Source organism: Chaetodon auriga, chromosome 16, assembly GCF_051107435.1.
Source record: "Chaetodon auriga isolate fChaAug3 chromosome 16, fChaAug3.hap1, whole genome shotgun sequence".
NCBI classification, from domain to species: domain Eukaryota; kingdom Metazoa; phylum Chordata; class Actinopteri; order Chaetodontiformes; family Chaetodontidae; genus Chaetodon; species Chaetodon auriga.
In genome coordinates this window covers 12,657,790-12,674,406 of record NC_135089.1, presented here as the reverse complement: position 1 = coordinate 12,674,406, position 16,617 = coordinate 12,657,790, and the positions used below count along the sequence as shown (strand labels likewise).

The window sequence follows — 16,617 nt, the reverse complement described above, 5'->3', positions numbered from 1 at the left end:
ATAAACAAGTTCTTAAACTCTAATGTGTCTTTTTGATGTTTCAGTATTAAACACTAAATATAAACTTGGGATATTTTATTATAGACATGACAAAAGCATATACAGCCTCAGAGACAGTCACATTATTTAATAGATTTCAACATACAAGTTCAAAATCAGCTAGGGAGATGAGACATTCAAACTAGAATTTACAGAAATCTGACATGTGCCATCTCACCTGTTTACTGCACGTCCCTCTACTTCTAAGAATATATCAAACCAGTATTGATGTCACAGCAACTGCAAACGCTATTATTTAATAACAGGCAATATACAGAATGTAAAAACATATACGTGATCAGTTATTTATACATTTCAGTAAGATGAGATTTGTCTCTTAAATATTTCTTAATAAAAAAATAAAAAATTCTTGTGAGATTCATAGTATGAAATACGGCTTCCATCAATATGTTCTGTACAACAACTGTGTTGCCTCAAACTCTGTTAATCTTAATGAGGCAGGCAGGTTTCTGTTTACAGGTACAATTCAATTACACTTATCACATCATTCCAAAAACAAACAAGTATTAAGCTCTAACATGGTAATGGTCAAAATAATTCCAAGTGTAAATACGACATAAAAAAACAAAAAAACAAAAAAAAACATTAACACTAAAAATAATTCCATTGCATCAGTTTAAGGTTCAGCCATTAATCAAGTTCATTCATTTGAGACAAAAATGTGCTTCTTAAATTCACCATTTAAAACAGCTACATCCACAAGTAGTGCTGTTAGAGAAACATATCCCAGTGAAAGCTGTGTCACTGGACGCAGGCGTGAATACACAGGATAGCAGAACGTATTTACATGTAAAAGTTGTTCAGTGGTCCATTTAAATATCTTCTGAGGCACTTCCAATGACTATTTCCCTTGAGGGACAGAAGAAAGAACCCATCTTTCAATCTTCATCTTCAGTCTGGCCTTTCAGAAAAATACATATACAATTTTAATTTCTCCAGATTGGTTTTTGTGAGCTGTATGAAACAGGACAGGTCTGCTTCAGCCTTTGTAGCTCAGGATTATGTAATGACCACTGCAGCATATGACAGATATTTGCAGATTTACATCAGGGAAACTAATCCCTTACTTGTATGTCAAAGGCAAGCACTCCATCAAACGAGAAACCCAGGTAGAAGGTGACATTTTCATTTCCATTAGGCAAGGAGGCGGAATATCGTGGAAAGACCCGAATCTTGCTGTCTTTGGTTCCCCCTTTCACAAACAAGTCTCCATTTTCTGTCCATCCCTCAACACGTACCAGTAACTGCAAAACCTCCCTGGTTTTCCATACTTCTCCTCCAAGCCATTTCAGTTTTCTTTCACTTAGAGTGCCTTTAATCTGCTTTTCAATAGCAGTTCTGTGGACAATCTTGTTAAGACCTTTTGCCTTTGCCAGAAAGAAGTGGGTCATGATTTTGCTTTTCCTCTGAGAAACATCCTGGCTTTTTTGCCAGCAGAGTCTCTGAAGTGCATCAATGGCTGATAAAAGGATCTCTGTATCAGCAGGTTTGAGCTCATTGCTTGTCTCAGGCCAAAACAGAAGGGAAAGAAGGAAGAGAGCACTTGCTGTTGACATGTTTCTCCCCTTTGTAATAAATCTCTTGCTGAGATCTTGAAGCTTGTCCAGGGACATCAGCTTTGAGGACCCAGGTAGAGTGCAGTTAAGAGCGATCTGGCAAATGATGAAGTTTGCAAGTTCTCTCTGGTCCAAGCAATTCCTTGTCAGATTTTCTGGGTACATGCCAATTATTGTCTCAAGTTTTTTTCCTGCCCTCTGTCGGTTCTTGTCATACAGTAATGAAAGGATGGATGTAAAATTTCCGCCACCAAGCTTATAGGTCCTCATCTGTCTCTGGAATGCAGACAGCTTTTCAGCTTGGCCGATGTCAGCACTGTCGCTTTCATCTGCTTGGTCATTCTCATCCGACGTATCACAAAAAAATCCAGCATATACAGCACTCTTCCTTGTCAGCCATTCTCTAGGATTGTATACTTGCTCTGGATCTCTTGCATCAAGCTCTTCATCCTCTTCGCTGATGTCAGTTTGAAAGTAGCTGAGGTCTTCAGAAATGCACTCAAGTGCGTGCCCCAAGCTTTTTTGCAATCCTTTCAACAGCTGATGAAACGTCTGCCAGGGTTTTTTGACCTCTGCTGGGATGTAGTCTGTTAACAAGTACTGCATCAACTCTGATTTTCCAGTATTGTTTAAAAAAACATCTACTCCTGACAGGAATTTCAGCAGCCTGCAGCCAACATCTACTTCCCCCTGGTATGAACTGTTGAGGCTGACTGTCTCTTTCTTTGGTGTTTTCTCTGAGGCTCGAAAGGCAGAAATTCCTTTGAGTGCAGTGCTTATGATTTCAATTGCCCTTTCAGGGGATGGTTCTTTTTCCTCAAGGGTGTCATACAAGTGGTAAAACCACCACTTGTAAACTTGTCCCACAGTGTCAAGGACAAATGTATCATATGGAAGAAGGGATTTTGCTTCCTCTGCCCATTCTAGGGCCTCTTCAAATCTCAAATTTGTGTAAAGCAGCCGGGCAAGCTGTTGTGCCACGTATGGCTCCTTTCCCAAAGCTATGTGAGCAGCTTTCATGAGATCAACAGCCTTCTGAACACCACCTCTTTCAGTGCTGACGTGCTCAATAAGGGGTGAGAAAGTTGTGTCTTCTGGGTCTCCTCTGCTCTTTTTGTTGCGTCTGATGAAAAGAGCTCTGATGAACTTCAGGAACTCATCTCTGCCGAACCTATGATTGATAAGTACCTTGTCATTGATGAGATCCATGGCAAGATCACTCTGAGGCAAATTTGCAGACAGCTGGCTCAGAATTTCCTTTGCCACCAATGTGTGAATAATCCGTATCGATGAGAGGTGTGTTGAACCTTCTTTAAGGTGGATGAAAATAAGCCTAGCTTCCTCACTGAGATGATCCACAAATGCATGGTACCGAGCTTTGTCCAAATGGGTAGCTATGCCAAGAGAGGCCTCGCAGTGTGATACAGATAAGTATGAGTCTCCAACATAGCTATTCAAGAGAGCTACAAATCTGATGAGGCGAGTGATTGGTGACGAGTGATCAATTTTATCCAGAAGGTTTTTGACAAAGTTCTCAATGTAACTTGGCTCGAACCCCTCACTCAGCAGCACAAAAGTGAGGATGAAGTCTGGTTCAAACTGCAGTTTGAGTTGCTCGTGCTTTTTTGAGAACAACTGCTTCTCTACATTTGTAAGCTGATGTGTGACTCCTACTGTTTGAGAGGGTGATGCTTTGCACATTCTTCCTGGATCATTAGACCTGTTGCAGATGAGGAGGATAAAGCACAACACAGAGGGACTTATTTTTTTGGTTGCAATGACATTTCCAAGCTCCCGTCTCAGATCATGTATATAATCTGCATTGCGGTCCTCCAAGAGCAAGAGCACTGGCAGACAGTTGTTCTTGTCTTTCTCATCGTGCTCTCTCAGTCTCACTGCATGCTCACACACAGTTGTGATTTCCTTGCCCTGTTTAACAACTGCACAGCGTACTTTTTTCCTCCAACTCCAGAGGATCTGTCGTGCCACTGTGCTTCCACCACTGCCAGGATGATGGTATATGTTCACACTCTCAATGGAACGTATGGCTTTGGTAACATGTGCTATCTTGTCCAGGATTGTGCTTGCTTCGTTATAGGCATCCCTCTGTATGATATTTCCACATTTGTGTTTGTCAGCAAGCCAGAAATTCATCCAGTCTATCTTTCCACCTCGATAGAAGTAGCTCTCAATTTGTTGGATTTCGTCCTCACTCATGATCTCCACTTTCGTGTCATCACACTGGTCAAGACTGATGACTTCCAAAGAATCTAGCTTAGCCTCTTCAACTGACTTAAAGAAGCATACTCCTCCGTTTAAGACTGGCAATGTTCGCGTGGGTTGATTCCTTGAGAGCTGAATGCTTTGAATAGTGGCGTCCACATGAGTCAGTGGCATTTCAACAATGCTGATTTCTTTAAGTGAAGACATGGGACAAGACGCCTGGGCGAGACTTGACCACTTTTTGTAGTTTTCCTTTGACTCTGATATGACTGCCAAGAAATCATGTCCATTCATCTCTGCATAGAATTCATGGAATGTCTCAACAAGTGGCTGCTCCACATCAGACATGAGCAGGAAGAGGACCACAAATGAACTCCTGGGAAGGATGTCATTGCAGATGAGAGACACCGCCTTTTTCAGTTTCTTCTTTCTTGTTTTGATCCAGGTCTTTTCATCACAGGTTTCCTCTCCACCCGGGAAGTCTGTTCTTCCATTGCAGAAGATCCAGCTTGTCCTCTCAAACAGCTGCAAAGAGTTAACAAAGTCTGCAGTTTTCAATCCATCATTGTTTGCATAGTTTTCAAGAAAGTGAAGGGTGACAACCCTCTGCTCCTTATATTGACTACAAAGACCAGATGTCTTCGAATCAGGGTCAAAATCAAACACACAAAAGAGATTCATGTGAAACAAGAAGCTAATGCTGCTGAGATGCTCGGGCTGAAATTTGTTGGCAACTATTATGTAGAACAGAGAGTTGTCCATGTGTGTTTTCCCACATGTTAAGAGGATGCACAGTTTCCTGCTTTGATCCTCTCTACAATCAACAGCTGTTTGACTGCTTGAAGACTCTGCTTCTTCTCTCTGTTGGTCTTTCTCGCTCAGTTGTTGAATGAATTGAACAAGGTTATCATCAGTTATTTGCGGTGTGTTGGCTCCTACTCTGTAATAAGCAACTTTCTTCTCATAGATGACTTTGTTGCTCTTCTCAGAGTATTTTGGGACACCAACAGAGAAGAGCTTACCTTTCACAATGCTTGCTTTTGGGACAACATCATATTCAATGACCCATGTTTTCTCAGTAGCTTCCTTGTCAAAGACCTCAATGAAGCGGGGGTTCCTTATACACTTCCTGGCATCACATTGTTGATTTGAATCTTTGAAGCATTTTTCAATGTAGTCCAGCGCATCAACAAAATCATCTCGACTCCTGACAGGCACTCCTATTATTTCACCATGCTGATGTTTGCCTTTAATCTTATCCATGATCCCAAAATGGATTGTCCCATTGGTTCGCATATTCATGCATGCACATGCAAACCTTAACACCTCACTTCCTACTTTTGATTGGAGCTTCTTTGACTCTAGTTTGTGCGCAGTTTCTAGTGACTTGTATTCATGACATGGAATCATCATGTCTTCGATTCCTGTCTCTGGAGGCAGCACATTGTGTTTGATATATCTGCAGTTTGTTTTAGGCTGGTCAAAGTTCTGATAGTCACAGAAAGTTAAAGGGGCTCCTGTAGAGGATGAGTTGTCATTGCACTCCACAGGGATTTCCTCCCTTTCTGCTGTGTCACAAGGTTGTTGTGAAAGGGGGTCTGGTTCCTGTCCTGGATGTAACACCTTTTCTTTCATGTCATCCCTGCTTTTACCACTTGAATCACTTGAGTTTTCCAGTTTGTTTGGTTTTGGTTTGGACATTAAAAGCTCATCTCTTTTCTTCAGTAGATGTTCAATTTGGCCACTTCTCATTCCAATTTTAGTGCTGAGGTATTCGCTCTGTAGAGTTGTGAGAACTGGTCCCGTCACCTCCTCCTCCTCCAGTTTTAGAATGTACTTGTCTTTTATTCCAATGCATCTCAACCAGGCGCTCACATGAATTTCTGTCCATCTGTCACAGGACAGATCATGCCACCCTGTAGAACGAAATGTTGAAATCCAAGTGTTATAAAAAGGAAAAAAAGAAAAAAACAAAACAGTTTGATGCATCTTTGACCATCTCACTGTGAAGAACTTGTGAAACTACGGGTCATCTTACTGATGCAACACACACTTCTGAACTGCTCCAGTAACAACAGCAGAACTGCTTAGATCCACATCTCTGTGTGTGAATGCTGAATAGTCATAATTAGGCACATTGTTGTTGAGAATAAGGAAGGTTAGAAAGCTAAATGTAAACAGGGTTTTCTGACATATAAGCTGTTTTGTATTAAAAAGTAGATGTTCGGAGAATGCCTGGGTTTAAAGGGTTACTTCACCCAAATTACTGTGTAAATTATAAATATTTCCACAATCTGGGAACATATCTACTAAAGTTTTAAGATAGCCACCTTTGAAATTTTTGTGCATGTGTGATTTGGGTAAACTGCCCCCCCCTTTTTTGGACACAGAAGAATAATTACTAATAATTACTATTCCTAAGTGGCCTTTTTTCTACTAAGCTATAGTGACATGCAGCATTTCGTACTCACCCGTCTCTGAGGAGCTGCTTTCCATTTTGTTACAGATGTTTCTAAGGACATTAAAAGACCAAACTTCAATATTTGTAATATTGTAACTTGACATGCACATACATACTAGACTGAACATCACTCTTACCATGTGGAGCGTGGGACTAGAGCACCTGGATCACTGCTGATCAGTTTTCAGACTTTCTCTGTCTCTGTTGGTGACAAAGCAGTATTAGCACCTTCACTTCTTAACATGTGTTTGAAATTTCACAATCAATTTTTTGTCAGTTTTCTTAGTATCGTACGTCTGAAGTCAGTTATGCTTGGTTATGCAATTCATTGACTCTGCAGCAGCCTCTATACACATGGCTGAAAGTGGACAGACTTTGATGCATGTGGTTACTTCGGCTGTGGAGCATCCTGGCACAGACACACGCTGCTCTGGATGTTTCCTAACACCACTGGAAGAGCTGCTGGGGCTCCCAAACCAGCCTTCCCTAATGATGTTTCTTACTGGCACAGCACCAGAACAAGAGCGTCCACTGGAGTGGACTCGGTTACTGTAATGCACTTTTTACTGGCCTCCCAAAAAAAAAAAAAAAAAAAAACACTGAGAGACTTCATCTCATTCAAAACTCTGCAGCTCAACTATTAACCAGAACCGTGAGGAGATAGCACATTAGTGCAGTTGTAGCTGCTCTGCTCCGGCTTCCTGTAACATTCAGGATTGACTTCATGGTCCTCCTCCTCGTATACAAAGCCCTTAATGGACTAGGACCAAGCTACATCGCTAACTCCCTCCCTCGCTCCCTTCAGGAACGCTGCGATCATCTGCTGCTGGTCTACTGGAGATCTCCAGCAACAGCTGAAAGAAAACTGGGGATGCAGCCTTTGACCGTTACGCCCTGAAAGCTGTGGAACACACGACCTACTGATATGAGGGAAGCCGGCTCACCGATGAAGGTCTGAAACTTTTGTGTTTTGCCTCACATGCACTGCTGTACTTCTTTTAAAATCTTGTATTTTACTTGATTTTATTTTATGTAATCTATTTTTACCTATTTTATGTCATTCTGTGGTTATATGCATTGTCTTCATTTACTGTCTTATTTCATTCATTTACTATCATTATCAAGTGGGTTTTATTATCCATCTTATTTTATGTTCATTTTAATCTGTTTTTAAGTGCTTTCTGTCTTTTCTATGTGAAGTGAAGCTCACTTGGTGCAAGTCACTTCTTTCTAGTAAAGAACTTTGAGCTGCAATTCCTGTATGAAAGGTGCTATACAAATAAAGTTATTATTAGTCCATGAGTTTAAGTCAGTTTATTTAAAAGGTTCATTTTCATTATTTCAGCAACATTGTTTTCATACTGTACTCACCAAAAGACATCTGAGACAGAAGCAAACAGCCAAGGAAATGGTGGTACAATGAAAATGGCTTCCTGCAAAAATATGAAATTTTATTAAAGCAAATAAAAAAAACAAACAAACAAACAAAAAAAAATGATGGATTAGTCTCTTACTTCCACCAAGACACAGCGAGCCAAAACAAAGTATTAAAGTATTTAATGGTGACAAATATTTAGTCTTGGCCATTTGTAAAATGTGCCTAATTTACACTAAATGGCACACGTCTGAACCATCTTAATTTAGGCGTGTTACACTGAATGTATGCATTAGTCTGATAATGCTCCTGCTAAGGTTTCACTTGGGCGTCTCCTCCTGAGCCTCCTGAGCTTATCTGGCTTCACATTAAACAGCCCTGCTGTGACAGAACCTCCACACAGTAATACTGCATTCAAGCTGCAGCCTGGCAAAGACCAAAGGTGACCGATGGAGCGAGGACGGTGAATCTGATGAGGTTTTCCTTCATGTCAGTCTTTTTGTCACCAACATTTAGTTTTTTATTATCTTAAAATCACTCCCTCCCCTCAGACCCCTCCCCTTCACACCACATCAGTTACAGAGAAATGAAAGTAGAAAGTCATAAACAGAAACTGATGCTTTTAAAAAAGATTGTCCTCGAAAAAGACAGCAGAATACAAAAATCTAGAAAAATAAATCTATCTTTGAGACTAGTTCGATTTTTAAGTGGAACATTTTTTTCTGTGCCAGTAAAACAATTTCCCAGATTGGGATCAATAAAGAAACAGTCTAAAGTCTAAAGTGTTTCCAGCAGTGTTTCGGTGACAGCGTTTCCTCTTTGAGGTCAGGTTTGGTTTTCTATGACACATTTTGTTTTCGATACTAGTATTTAAAGTCACTGTCCTGCAAAATGTGAAGTGGTTTCACTTTCTTTCCAGGGAAAACGGCCTCAAATGTAACACACTGACAATTGGAGCTCGCCATTAAATGCTGCATTAAGCCTCGCCAGGAAATGGAGAAAAGAGGAGAAAGTGCATGAGGTGGTTTCATCTGGCACAATCCGATCTTAATGTTAGGCTTCAAAGTTGTTTCAGCCTTCAGGGAACTTCAGGAATCAAATGGAAACCAGCTATTTGTTGTTCTGTTATTCATTTATTTATTTATTAACGGCAACATGTCTGACTCAATAGGCCGCTTCAGCTTCTCCATCGACAGTAATAAATAATGCACTTAAAATAAAAAATCCACAACATTTTTTTTTTAATCAAGTTATTTAAGGTTTCAAGCTTATATAACTAATTGCTCTTACCAATATTGTGATGTCCTATGCACGCTGTATCCAGCTGCGCCTCTGTACTGCGCTCCTCCTCGGTTTTACTGTTTGTCTCCTCAGAGCCACTCCTTCGCGGAAACTTGAATTAACCATTTCATAAACTCTGATGTCTTGGTAATGTCTCCCTCCATGTACTCATCGTTTTACCCGGAAACACTAACTAGTGACTGCTCGATATAATTAGAAAATATTATAGAGGGATAGTGCTCGTGACACTCCTCGGTTGGCAGAAGCAGAATTTACAGCTCGACTGACGCGTGTTTTTGCAGAGCTGCGATTCCTCCATCTGACACACACACACACACACAGTGCGTCATCTCATGATGAAGTGCATAACATCAGTATATGTGACACTGTTGAATTGTTCCAATACATTTTCTGCTGTGAGAAGCAGTTTAGTCCACCGCCAAAATCCATACCAGTGTCAGGCGTTGCAGACATAACTTATCTTCATCGTACATCATACGGCTGAACCTGTGAATCATAGGGCCCAGTTGCGTTTTAAGCCACTGCAGTTTCCGGTTTAGCTGGAGACATCAGCCACCCCCAACAGCTTCGTTCAGAAGTTAGGTTTAGTTGGTGTCACTTGAAGCACAAGACAACTGCAGGCATATGAGTGTTTTACAATTTTGATCATGAATATACACTGCCCTCCGGCGGTTAACGCATGTAACTACAACTGTTCATAGAACTTTTATTTTGAATATTAAAACCGGAATGATTATTGGGCTATTATGTCTAACTCGACTCTATTAGAGTTCAATTGTAGTTACTCACTATGTCCACAAGGGGGCAGCGCACTCCTGACTGGGAAGAAACGGAGATTGAGAAGGCGAACGTGAAAAGTAAATTTGAGTTTGAGTAATTTTTAAGTATTGCAGACAGAGGTACCGCCCAGTTATCTCCCATTACACTTTAAGCAGACGTGTATTGTATGAACAGCCTAGTTAGCAAAAAAAAAAAAAAAAAAAAAGAAAAGAAAAGAAAAGAAAAAAGAAAAACAGCTTCTGGAAACTGGTCTGACTTACAGCTTTAAATGCTATCATCGTCTTCTACCTGTCACATCGCCTCGTAGCTCGTAGCAGCTCTCAGACAATGAGACCATCGAGGTACGAAGAGGGTGAACTGGCCTCTCCATACTGTTGTTTGGAAGAACCACACTAGCAGTTAACCAAGAGGTACATGTAAAATTGATTGTTGATTCAGTCGAGTAATTTAATTTACTGTTGCAGTTCGTCACTATGTCCACTGGAGGGCAGTGAACACGGTTGTAGAATATTACACTGAGTGCGTCAAGGCTGACAGATTACCTAACACTAACTTTTTCCGGTATAAACCTTCAAAATAAAAAAAAAAGAATTAGTGTTTTAAATAGTCCACTACCAAGCACAATAATAGAGGTAAACAAAATATCCACAAAGACCGGATTTGTTTTGCCATCGCAGACGAGTCTGCGGTTATATTACATTTCGTGTAATAAGAGTATTGAAAAGGCCACAAAGAATTTCTTCAGCGCTGAAACTGATCGGTTGATTTTTAATGTCACCAGGCCAAGAAAATTAAAACGACACGATTGAAATATTGACTGTTTATTATCCGGAGTTTTGTTCTTCGCCTACTTGCCGGGGAAAATCATCAAAGGGCCAAGAGTTACAGTGCCACAAGCCATGATATCTGAAACATTAATCAAACTGTTAATGGCAGAGCATTTATTTGGGGCGTTTGCACAGAAATAACAGGTTTCCTCTTGTTATGAAACTCTAGTTGGGACCTACAGCTTACCTTCACGGATCAGATGTCTCAGATATGTCTTGTCCCTCCATTTGGGAGAACTTTTGGAACAGTTACTGTCACAACATCGACACACATTATCAGTCCCGTCCACATTTTTCCATCTGATGAGAAAAGTATATAGAATTAATTATGAAAGCTGGACAGCTTGACTGTCTGGCTATAATGTACTTGCAGTAGACATACTGTAGTTATGATTCGGCATATTTGATTCACAGGCCTGCAGTTCATGGTTTCTCTGCTGATAATCTTTAAATCTGAAATTTCAGTTGGGAACTCTCAGTTACTTTAACTTTACAAAACTTGTTAACAATCACCTTGAATGTAGATAATTGCAGGCCTTGTTGACGGGGCTACTCTCCCACAGTTTAGGAGTAGCTTTTAGCTGGCACGTGATAAATATCTAAAATAATAATAAGGAGACCACAGAAATGTCATTACACAACCTTGAAACATTTCCAAACATTTTAAATCCAGCAGGTTATAAGTGACTCACTGAGTTCTTCGAATCCTGGTGAAACAGGAAAGCATCAAGCTGCAGCTGAAGTGAATAAGCCTTCGTTCTGGGCTGGAACAGAGCGTTTGATCCTCCCTCTTTTGCATTATTGAGGCACCTGACATATATCAATTTCTTATGCATGGCAAAGGCCAACGGCTCGGTTACAGGTGTTTGTAGTTAATTTACTGTAGATCTCTCAAGAATTCAGTCAAAAGCCAGTTTGTTTCATACTGCATACTGAGCTACTCTTACCCGTGGTTTTCAATGAAGTAGTATCTGGGGATTGATGTTGCATCAGGCGACAGTGTAGCAACACAGCTGTCGATGAAGAGTCGTCTTTGTCCCCAGTCAGGACCGGTGTAAGATGCCTCGAGGTGCAAGAGGTCTCCGAGGTAGAAGACAGTGGAGAACGTCTCGCTTGTCCAGTCACCTGCACGAAAACACAAACATCACTACGTGCACACTGAAAGAAAAGCCATTAGAGCCAACAGAGGTCACACGTACCGCTCATCAGCTTTAGAGAGAAAGCAGAGTGCTTTGTTGAAGACTGTGCAGAAGCAGAAAGGATCAGCGGCTGCTGAGCGTTACTGCTCACCAAGTGTGTCCTGTCCCAGAGAGTTAAGCTGTCAGCCAATATGAAGGAGTCTAAGACAGGAGAAAAAAAGTCCTCATCCTGCAAGAAACCTCACCTTTTATAGTGGCAGGAAACAGGAACTACAGCATGGCTCATCCTTGTAATGCCATGATAACTGGCTGCTGGTGAGATTACCAGCTTGTTTGAGTAGATCACAGAGTCCTCAGATATCTAGAGATGAACATAAAAACACATGAAAATCTTTCTGAAAGACGGATAAAGGGCCACAGGTAAATCGGGCATCAAATACTCACACTTAATTTGGAGCCACAGTCTTGCAGTCCAGCTTCAATGATATACTCACTGTCACCAGCAGCAACAACTCGGCACTGACTGCTCTGCGAGTGTTCGGCTTCTCCCAGAAAAAGCTCTCCAGGTGACACAAGACGGCCATTTTTAAACAGGTCAGCCTTCACCACAATGATCATGGAGTTTTCTTTGCACTGCACACGGACAGTGGATCTGTCACTGCGCTGTGGTCCGCTGATGTCTGCCTCATCAATTCTTAACAGCACAGATTTATATTGCCTTCCTTCATCATCGATCATGGGTCCATCTTTTAGAGCCCGAATGGCGTCTGCGACACCAAAAGCAAACGACAGCAGCAGTGCCAGAGAGGCTGAGTGAGCTACAATCGACATTGTGCTCTTTTTCCACAGCAGGAGACTCCAAAATATACTGTATTTAAGGTGCGATGCAGAATTCAAACAGTGGAGAGGAGACAATCCTCCCAGCATCTCAAACACTCCCCAGTTCAGACCAATCAAATCACAAGGAGAGGACAGCTGGAAGCAATTACTCCTTATCTGATCACACACATGCATTTGATTGGCCCACAATGTATCTGATTTAGAGAAAGGAGATCTTTCATGTAGCTGTACTATAGCCACTCACTCAGTTTGTTATTGATAATAAACTGGGGTGGTTTGGCCTGACTGATCATGTTTGACAGACAGACTTGACTACTAATCAAAATCTTCACGTCCAGCCAGGATTGGGACCACATTAAGTACAAAAACATGCTTTCTCTCAGGCGACAAACATGCTAACAGTTAGCCACATATTCATATGTACCACTGCTGAGCGATCCTGCTGATTCCTCTGGTGTTTGGACAGCAGGTGGAAGCAGACAGGGAAGTTAATCATGGAAACATTGTTTTTACTGAGCCATATTTCTTGCAAGCAGTTCAGTTTGTAATGCAGCTTTGGCCTCTGACGTCCCTTCTCTATTTGAACACTTGTATCTGCAGCGGCTGCTTCCAGAACAGTGACAGTGTAAATAGCTACGACCTCTCAGTGTATCCCAAATACACTTATTCTCAGCAGGTTGAGCATATACAGCAGAGTTTACTCAAGGCAGAGGGCATGCATACTAAATCTGGTACATTTGCATAGCATAAATAAGTGTTTATTTTTGTATATTTACAGGATATAAATGATATGTCACGATACGTGTGACACCAGATGTCAAACTGAAGGTTCACTGTCAAACTTCAAATGGACAAACTTGTTTAAGATGCATTTTTGTTTTCCAAGTTTTGGTATTGCTCTTCTATTTCCTTTGTTCATTCCATCATGGGAAAACACACATTTAGTCTGCATGCATGTAATGCCTGCTTTGAGTACACCGTTGCTTTTCCAGCGTGAACACACCACATCCTGACCTGGATTCATCCCTACTGCGACATCCGCTTCTCCAGAGAAGCAGCTTGTCTACGCTGCAGACTTCTCTACTTATACGCCATTAAAGACAGTTCTCACATATGCAGTCAAAAAGCACACCGGTGTAGTTTAAACTGTTTATTATCTCTTTGGGTCAGTTGTATCTGAAAGGTCAGATTCTGTAGCTGTTGCATTTGCGGTCACGTCCACCGCAATCCGAGCTGTGGGGCTGACGTCACTGAGGTCCGCCGTGCCGTTATTGGCCACCGCTAATGGCTTTGAGTTCGAGTTGACCACAGGAGCGGCGACTTGACTTTCTGCATCTCCGTCTGGAATTAGAGAATCGGTTTTAAAAATTACCTGTTAAAACAACAACAAAAAACATTTTAACAGTTCTTTTCATACTTTACCTTTGAGGTCTGCGCCACTTTCGACGTCTTTATTCTGTTCAGAATCAGCAGTCTGAACCTCCACCTCATCTGGTGTAGATGGAAGCAGTCCCTTCCTCAAATCTAAGATAAATACAATTCAGCATCAAGATCCATCTTTGCTAAAACATTTTCAATCACCTCTCTGAGCAGGAGGGTCTTTAGGGTCAAATTCAGAGGCTCTCTATTATCAAAGATAATCGCCTTGTCAGAGTTTAACCCTTACCAGCTCCTCTGTCGTTTAATCCACTCCTCCACTGGCTGCCATACAGTGCAGGTCTGCTGATTTTATTGAGAACAGGAGGAAGCTCTTCGAAAGGTATGGGTCCACTTTTCTGCATGCCTGGCAAGACCACCATTGGACCCACTCTCGCCTCCTGTTCCCACACTAAACAGACAGGCATAATGCAGCTTTTAAGTCCAAACCCACAAAACTGTTTAGTCTTGGTTGTAGGTGATGTGGCTCTGGAGTCGGCACATCGAAGACCAGCTGGTGGATGATACGGTCTTTTCATCGCAAGTCGTCTACTTGGAAAGAGAAACTCTACCTTTATTGGTCTTCAGTCCCTTCGTCAAGATTTCAGAATCAGCCGGCTTCCCAAACCCACGAGGAGCAAACTTGCCGATGCTGCTGGGCTTGTTGTGAATTTGGCCAACTTCATTTTGGTTTTGACAGTGTCCACATAAGAAGTCATTACTGTCCGCTGACCTCCATCTGAAAAGGATTCAGCACACACACACACACTTCCCTGCTTACTCATTTTATCCAGTGTAACGTCACACTTCTCAGAGTGGGTCGCACTTGCCTTCCATCTATCAAAGTGCACGCCTTGTTTGGTGCCTCGGCATCATTTAGCGGTATGGCGTTCAGGTGACACGTGATGTAGAGCTGTGAGAAAGGAAAAGGCAGGTGTTAAAAGCATGTGCAGTTATGTCTTAAGTCAGTTTAAGTACAGCCTCACCTCTCCTCTGTCCTCATTATGAAACTTAAAGGCATCAATGACCAAGTGGAGCTTGTCATCCTGTGTCCTGGGTAAGAATTGAGACCTTGAACCTGGAAGCTGGGAGTCAACCAAGCACCTATGAACGGGAAAAAAGTCAATTGTGCACATTACCCTTAAGAGTATGCTAAAGATTTATCATTGCACTGCCATAACATTACTGCACTCAGTTTAAGTGACGTCACATGAGTCAATTTATTCAGACTTCACAGCACAAAAGGCTTTACACAACTTATTTTACATCTATACAACAATACAAGATAAATACATTTTAATGTGTAAAATCAGTGGCGTTTCTCCTTTAACTTCAAGCTGCAGCCGTCAAGTGCTTACCCATTTTCAACAAAGATGTATCTGGGAACAGAGTATATGTCTGGACCAAGTGTGGCCACACAGCTGCTCACAAATACTCGCAGCCCCATGTGATGTCCAACTCTGACGGAGGCTTCGATGCTGATGGGCTCACCGAGGTAAAACACATTAGAGCTTCTTTCATAAAGCCAGTCGTCTGCGCAAAAATCAAAACAGTAAGCACAGATAGACCCCCCCCCCCCAAAAAAAAAAAAAAAAAAAAATAGTATACATGATGAGCAAATGAAACCCACTTGTCATAATTCTCAAATCAAACGTCAAGGTTTCCACTGCAGCCTGAGTAGACATGAAGGGGATCCAGGTAGGTGTGAGTGCAGAACTGGACAAACTGTACTTCCTATGAAACAGAAAACAAGCATTTTAATAAGTGAGGCATTGCCAAGAGATCTTTATAAAAGCACTTTATAAAAAAGGCAGGCGGACCTTTCGTAATGACACTCAACTGGAATTACAGCCTCATCCATTCGAATCAGGCCGTCTGGAGAAGCCATGGGGGAGAATATGAGGAGGTTTGTGTAGACCAGAGAGTCTTCAGTCATCTGTGGACGATAAAAATGTTTACAACTACAATCCTAACATAAGCGTTACAATAAATTAACTTACCCAGTGTTTGGTGCCGCAGTCCATTAGTCCAACAATGATTCTGTACTCGTCTCTTGAAGACGCTGTAGCTCTGCAGAAGTCATTGTGCTCCACTCCAAGGCGCAACTCGTCACCGCTAACAGGAGCTCCAAATCCAAACAAGTCGGCATCGATAACAATCTCCAATGAGTCTGGGTGGCAGGTCACCCGGACAGTGTTCACCTGCACTCGTCCCTTTGACTCGTGCACAGGGTGTTTGGTCATCTGAGGTCTGTGAAATGACGCATGTTGTGTGTCGGGATTGGATGGAAAAGCAAAAGATGAGCTAACACAGAACAAGAGTCCAGCAAGGAGGTGAACCCACAAATACAAGGTCTCCATCAGTATAACTCAAAACAGGAAACTGGCTCAGAATGTAAAAGCTCCCGTCTGACCCACCAGGCAACAAGCAGGTGTGAGCAGCTGAACATTTTAAACTTAATGCAGGCAATCAGTCTCATCACGGCGCACCTGAGTCTGATCTACCAATCAGCGACCAACTGAAGCCCCGAGACATTTCCCTTCGTTCGTGCCCCTCGTTTACACGCAAACGGAAACGATGCATTCTAAAAACTCCGGCCAGTGTGGAGATTTTGGAAAACGTCGGTTGCACATTTGTA

At 41.8% G+C, this 16,617-nt stretch overlaps 3 protein-coding genes across 4 annotated transcripts; all 3 read right to left on the bottom strand.

Moving 5' to 3' along the window:
• Positions 1–67: 67 nt before the first annotated feature.
• LOC143333716 (sterile alpha motif domain-containing protein 9-like) lies at positions 68–9,084 on the bottom strand. 2 transcript variants are annotated; one of them, XM_076751938.1, is made up of 5 exons: positions 8,966–9,084; positions 7,672–7,733; positions 6,438–6,501; positions 6,311–6,351; positions 68–5,755 (listed from the first exon to the last, which is right to left on the bottom strand). In XM_076751938.1, exons 4-5 carry the CDS (start codon positions 6,333–6,335, stop codon positions 1,116–1,118), a joined length of 4,665 nt encoding a protein of 1,554 aa, XP_076608053.1. In that variant the 5' UTR covers positions 6,336–6,351; positions 6,438–6,501; positions 7,672–7,733; positions 8,966–9,084; the 3' UTR covers positions 68–1,115. The 2 variants fall into 2 exon arrangements, with proteins under 2 accessions (XP_076608053.1, XP_076608054.1); XM_076751939.1 differs by lacking the exons at positions 7,672–7,733; positions 8,966–9,084 and having other exon boundaries at positions 6,438–6,560.
• A 1,506-nt stretch (positions 9,085–10,590) lies between these two features.
• On the bottom strand, positions 10,591–12,554 carry LOC143334617 (zona pellucida sperm-binding protein 3-like). The gene is made up of 8 exons (XM_076753477.1): positions 12,168–12,554; positions 11,969–12,084; positions 11,784–11,884; positions 11,532–11,709; positions 11,277–11,394; positions 11,098–11,183; positions 10,772–10,884; positions 10,591–10,663 (listed from the first exon to the last, which is right to left on the bottom strand). The coding sequence occupies exons 1-8, from the start codon at positions 12,552–12,554 to the stop codon at positions 10,605–10,607; spliced, it is 1,158 nt and encodes a 385-aa protein (XP_076609592.1). The 3' UTR covers positions 10,591–10,604.
• Positions 12,555–13,716: 1,162 nt separating this feature from the next.
• Positions 13,717–16,339, bottom strand: LOC143334259 (zona pellucida sperm-binding protein 3-like). Its single transcript, XM_076752957.1, has 10 exons — positions 15,980–16,339; positions 15,800–15,915; positions 15,610–15,713; positions 15,338–15,512; positions 14,966–15,083; positions 14,810–14,892; positions 14,552–14,718; positions 14,230–14,391; positions 13,986–14,087; positions 13,717–13,904 (listed from the first exon to the last, which is right to left on the bottom strand). The coding sequence occupies exons 1-10, from the start codon at positions 16,337–16,339 to the stop codon at positions 13,717–13,719; spliced, it is 1,575 nt and encodes a 524-aa protein (XP_076609072.1).
• Positions 16,340–16,617: the final 278 nt, after the last annotated feature.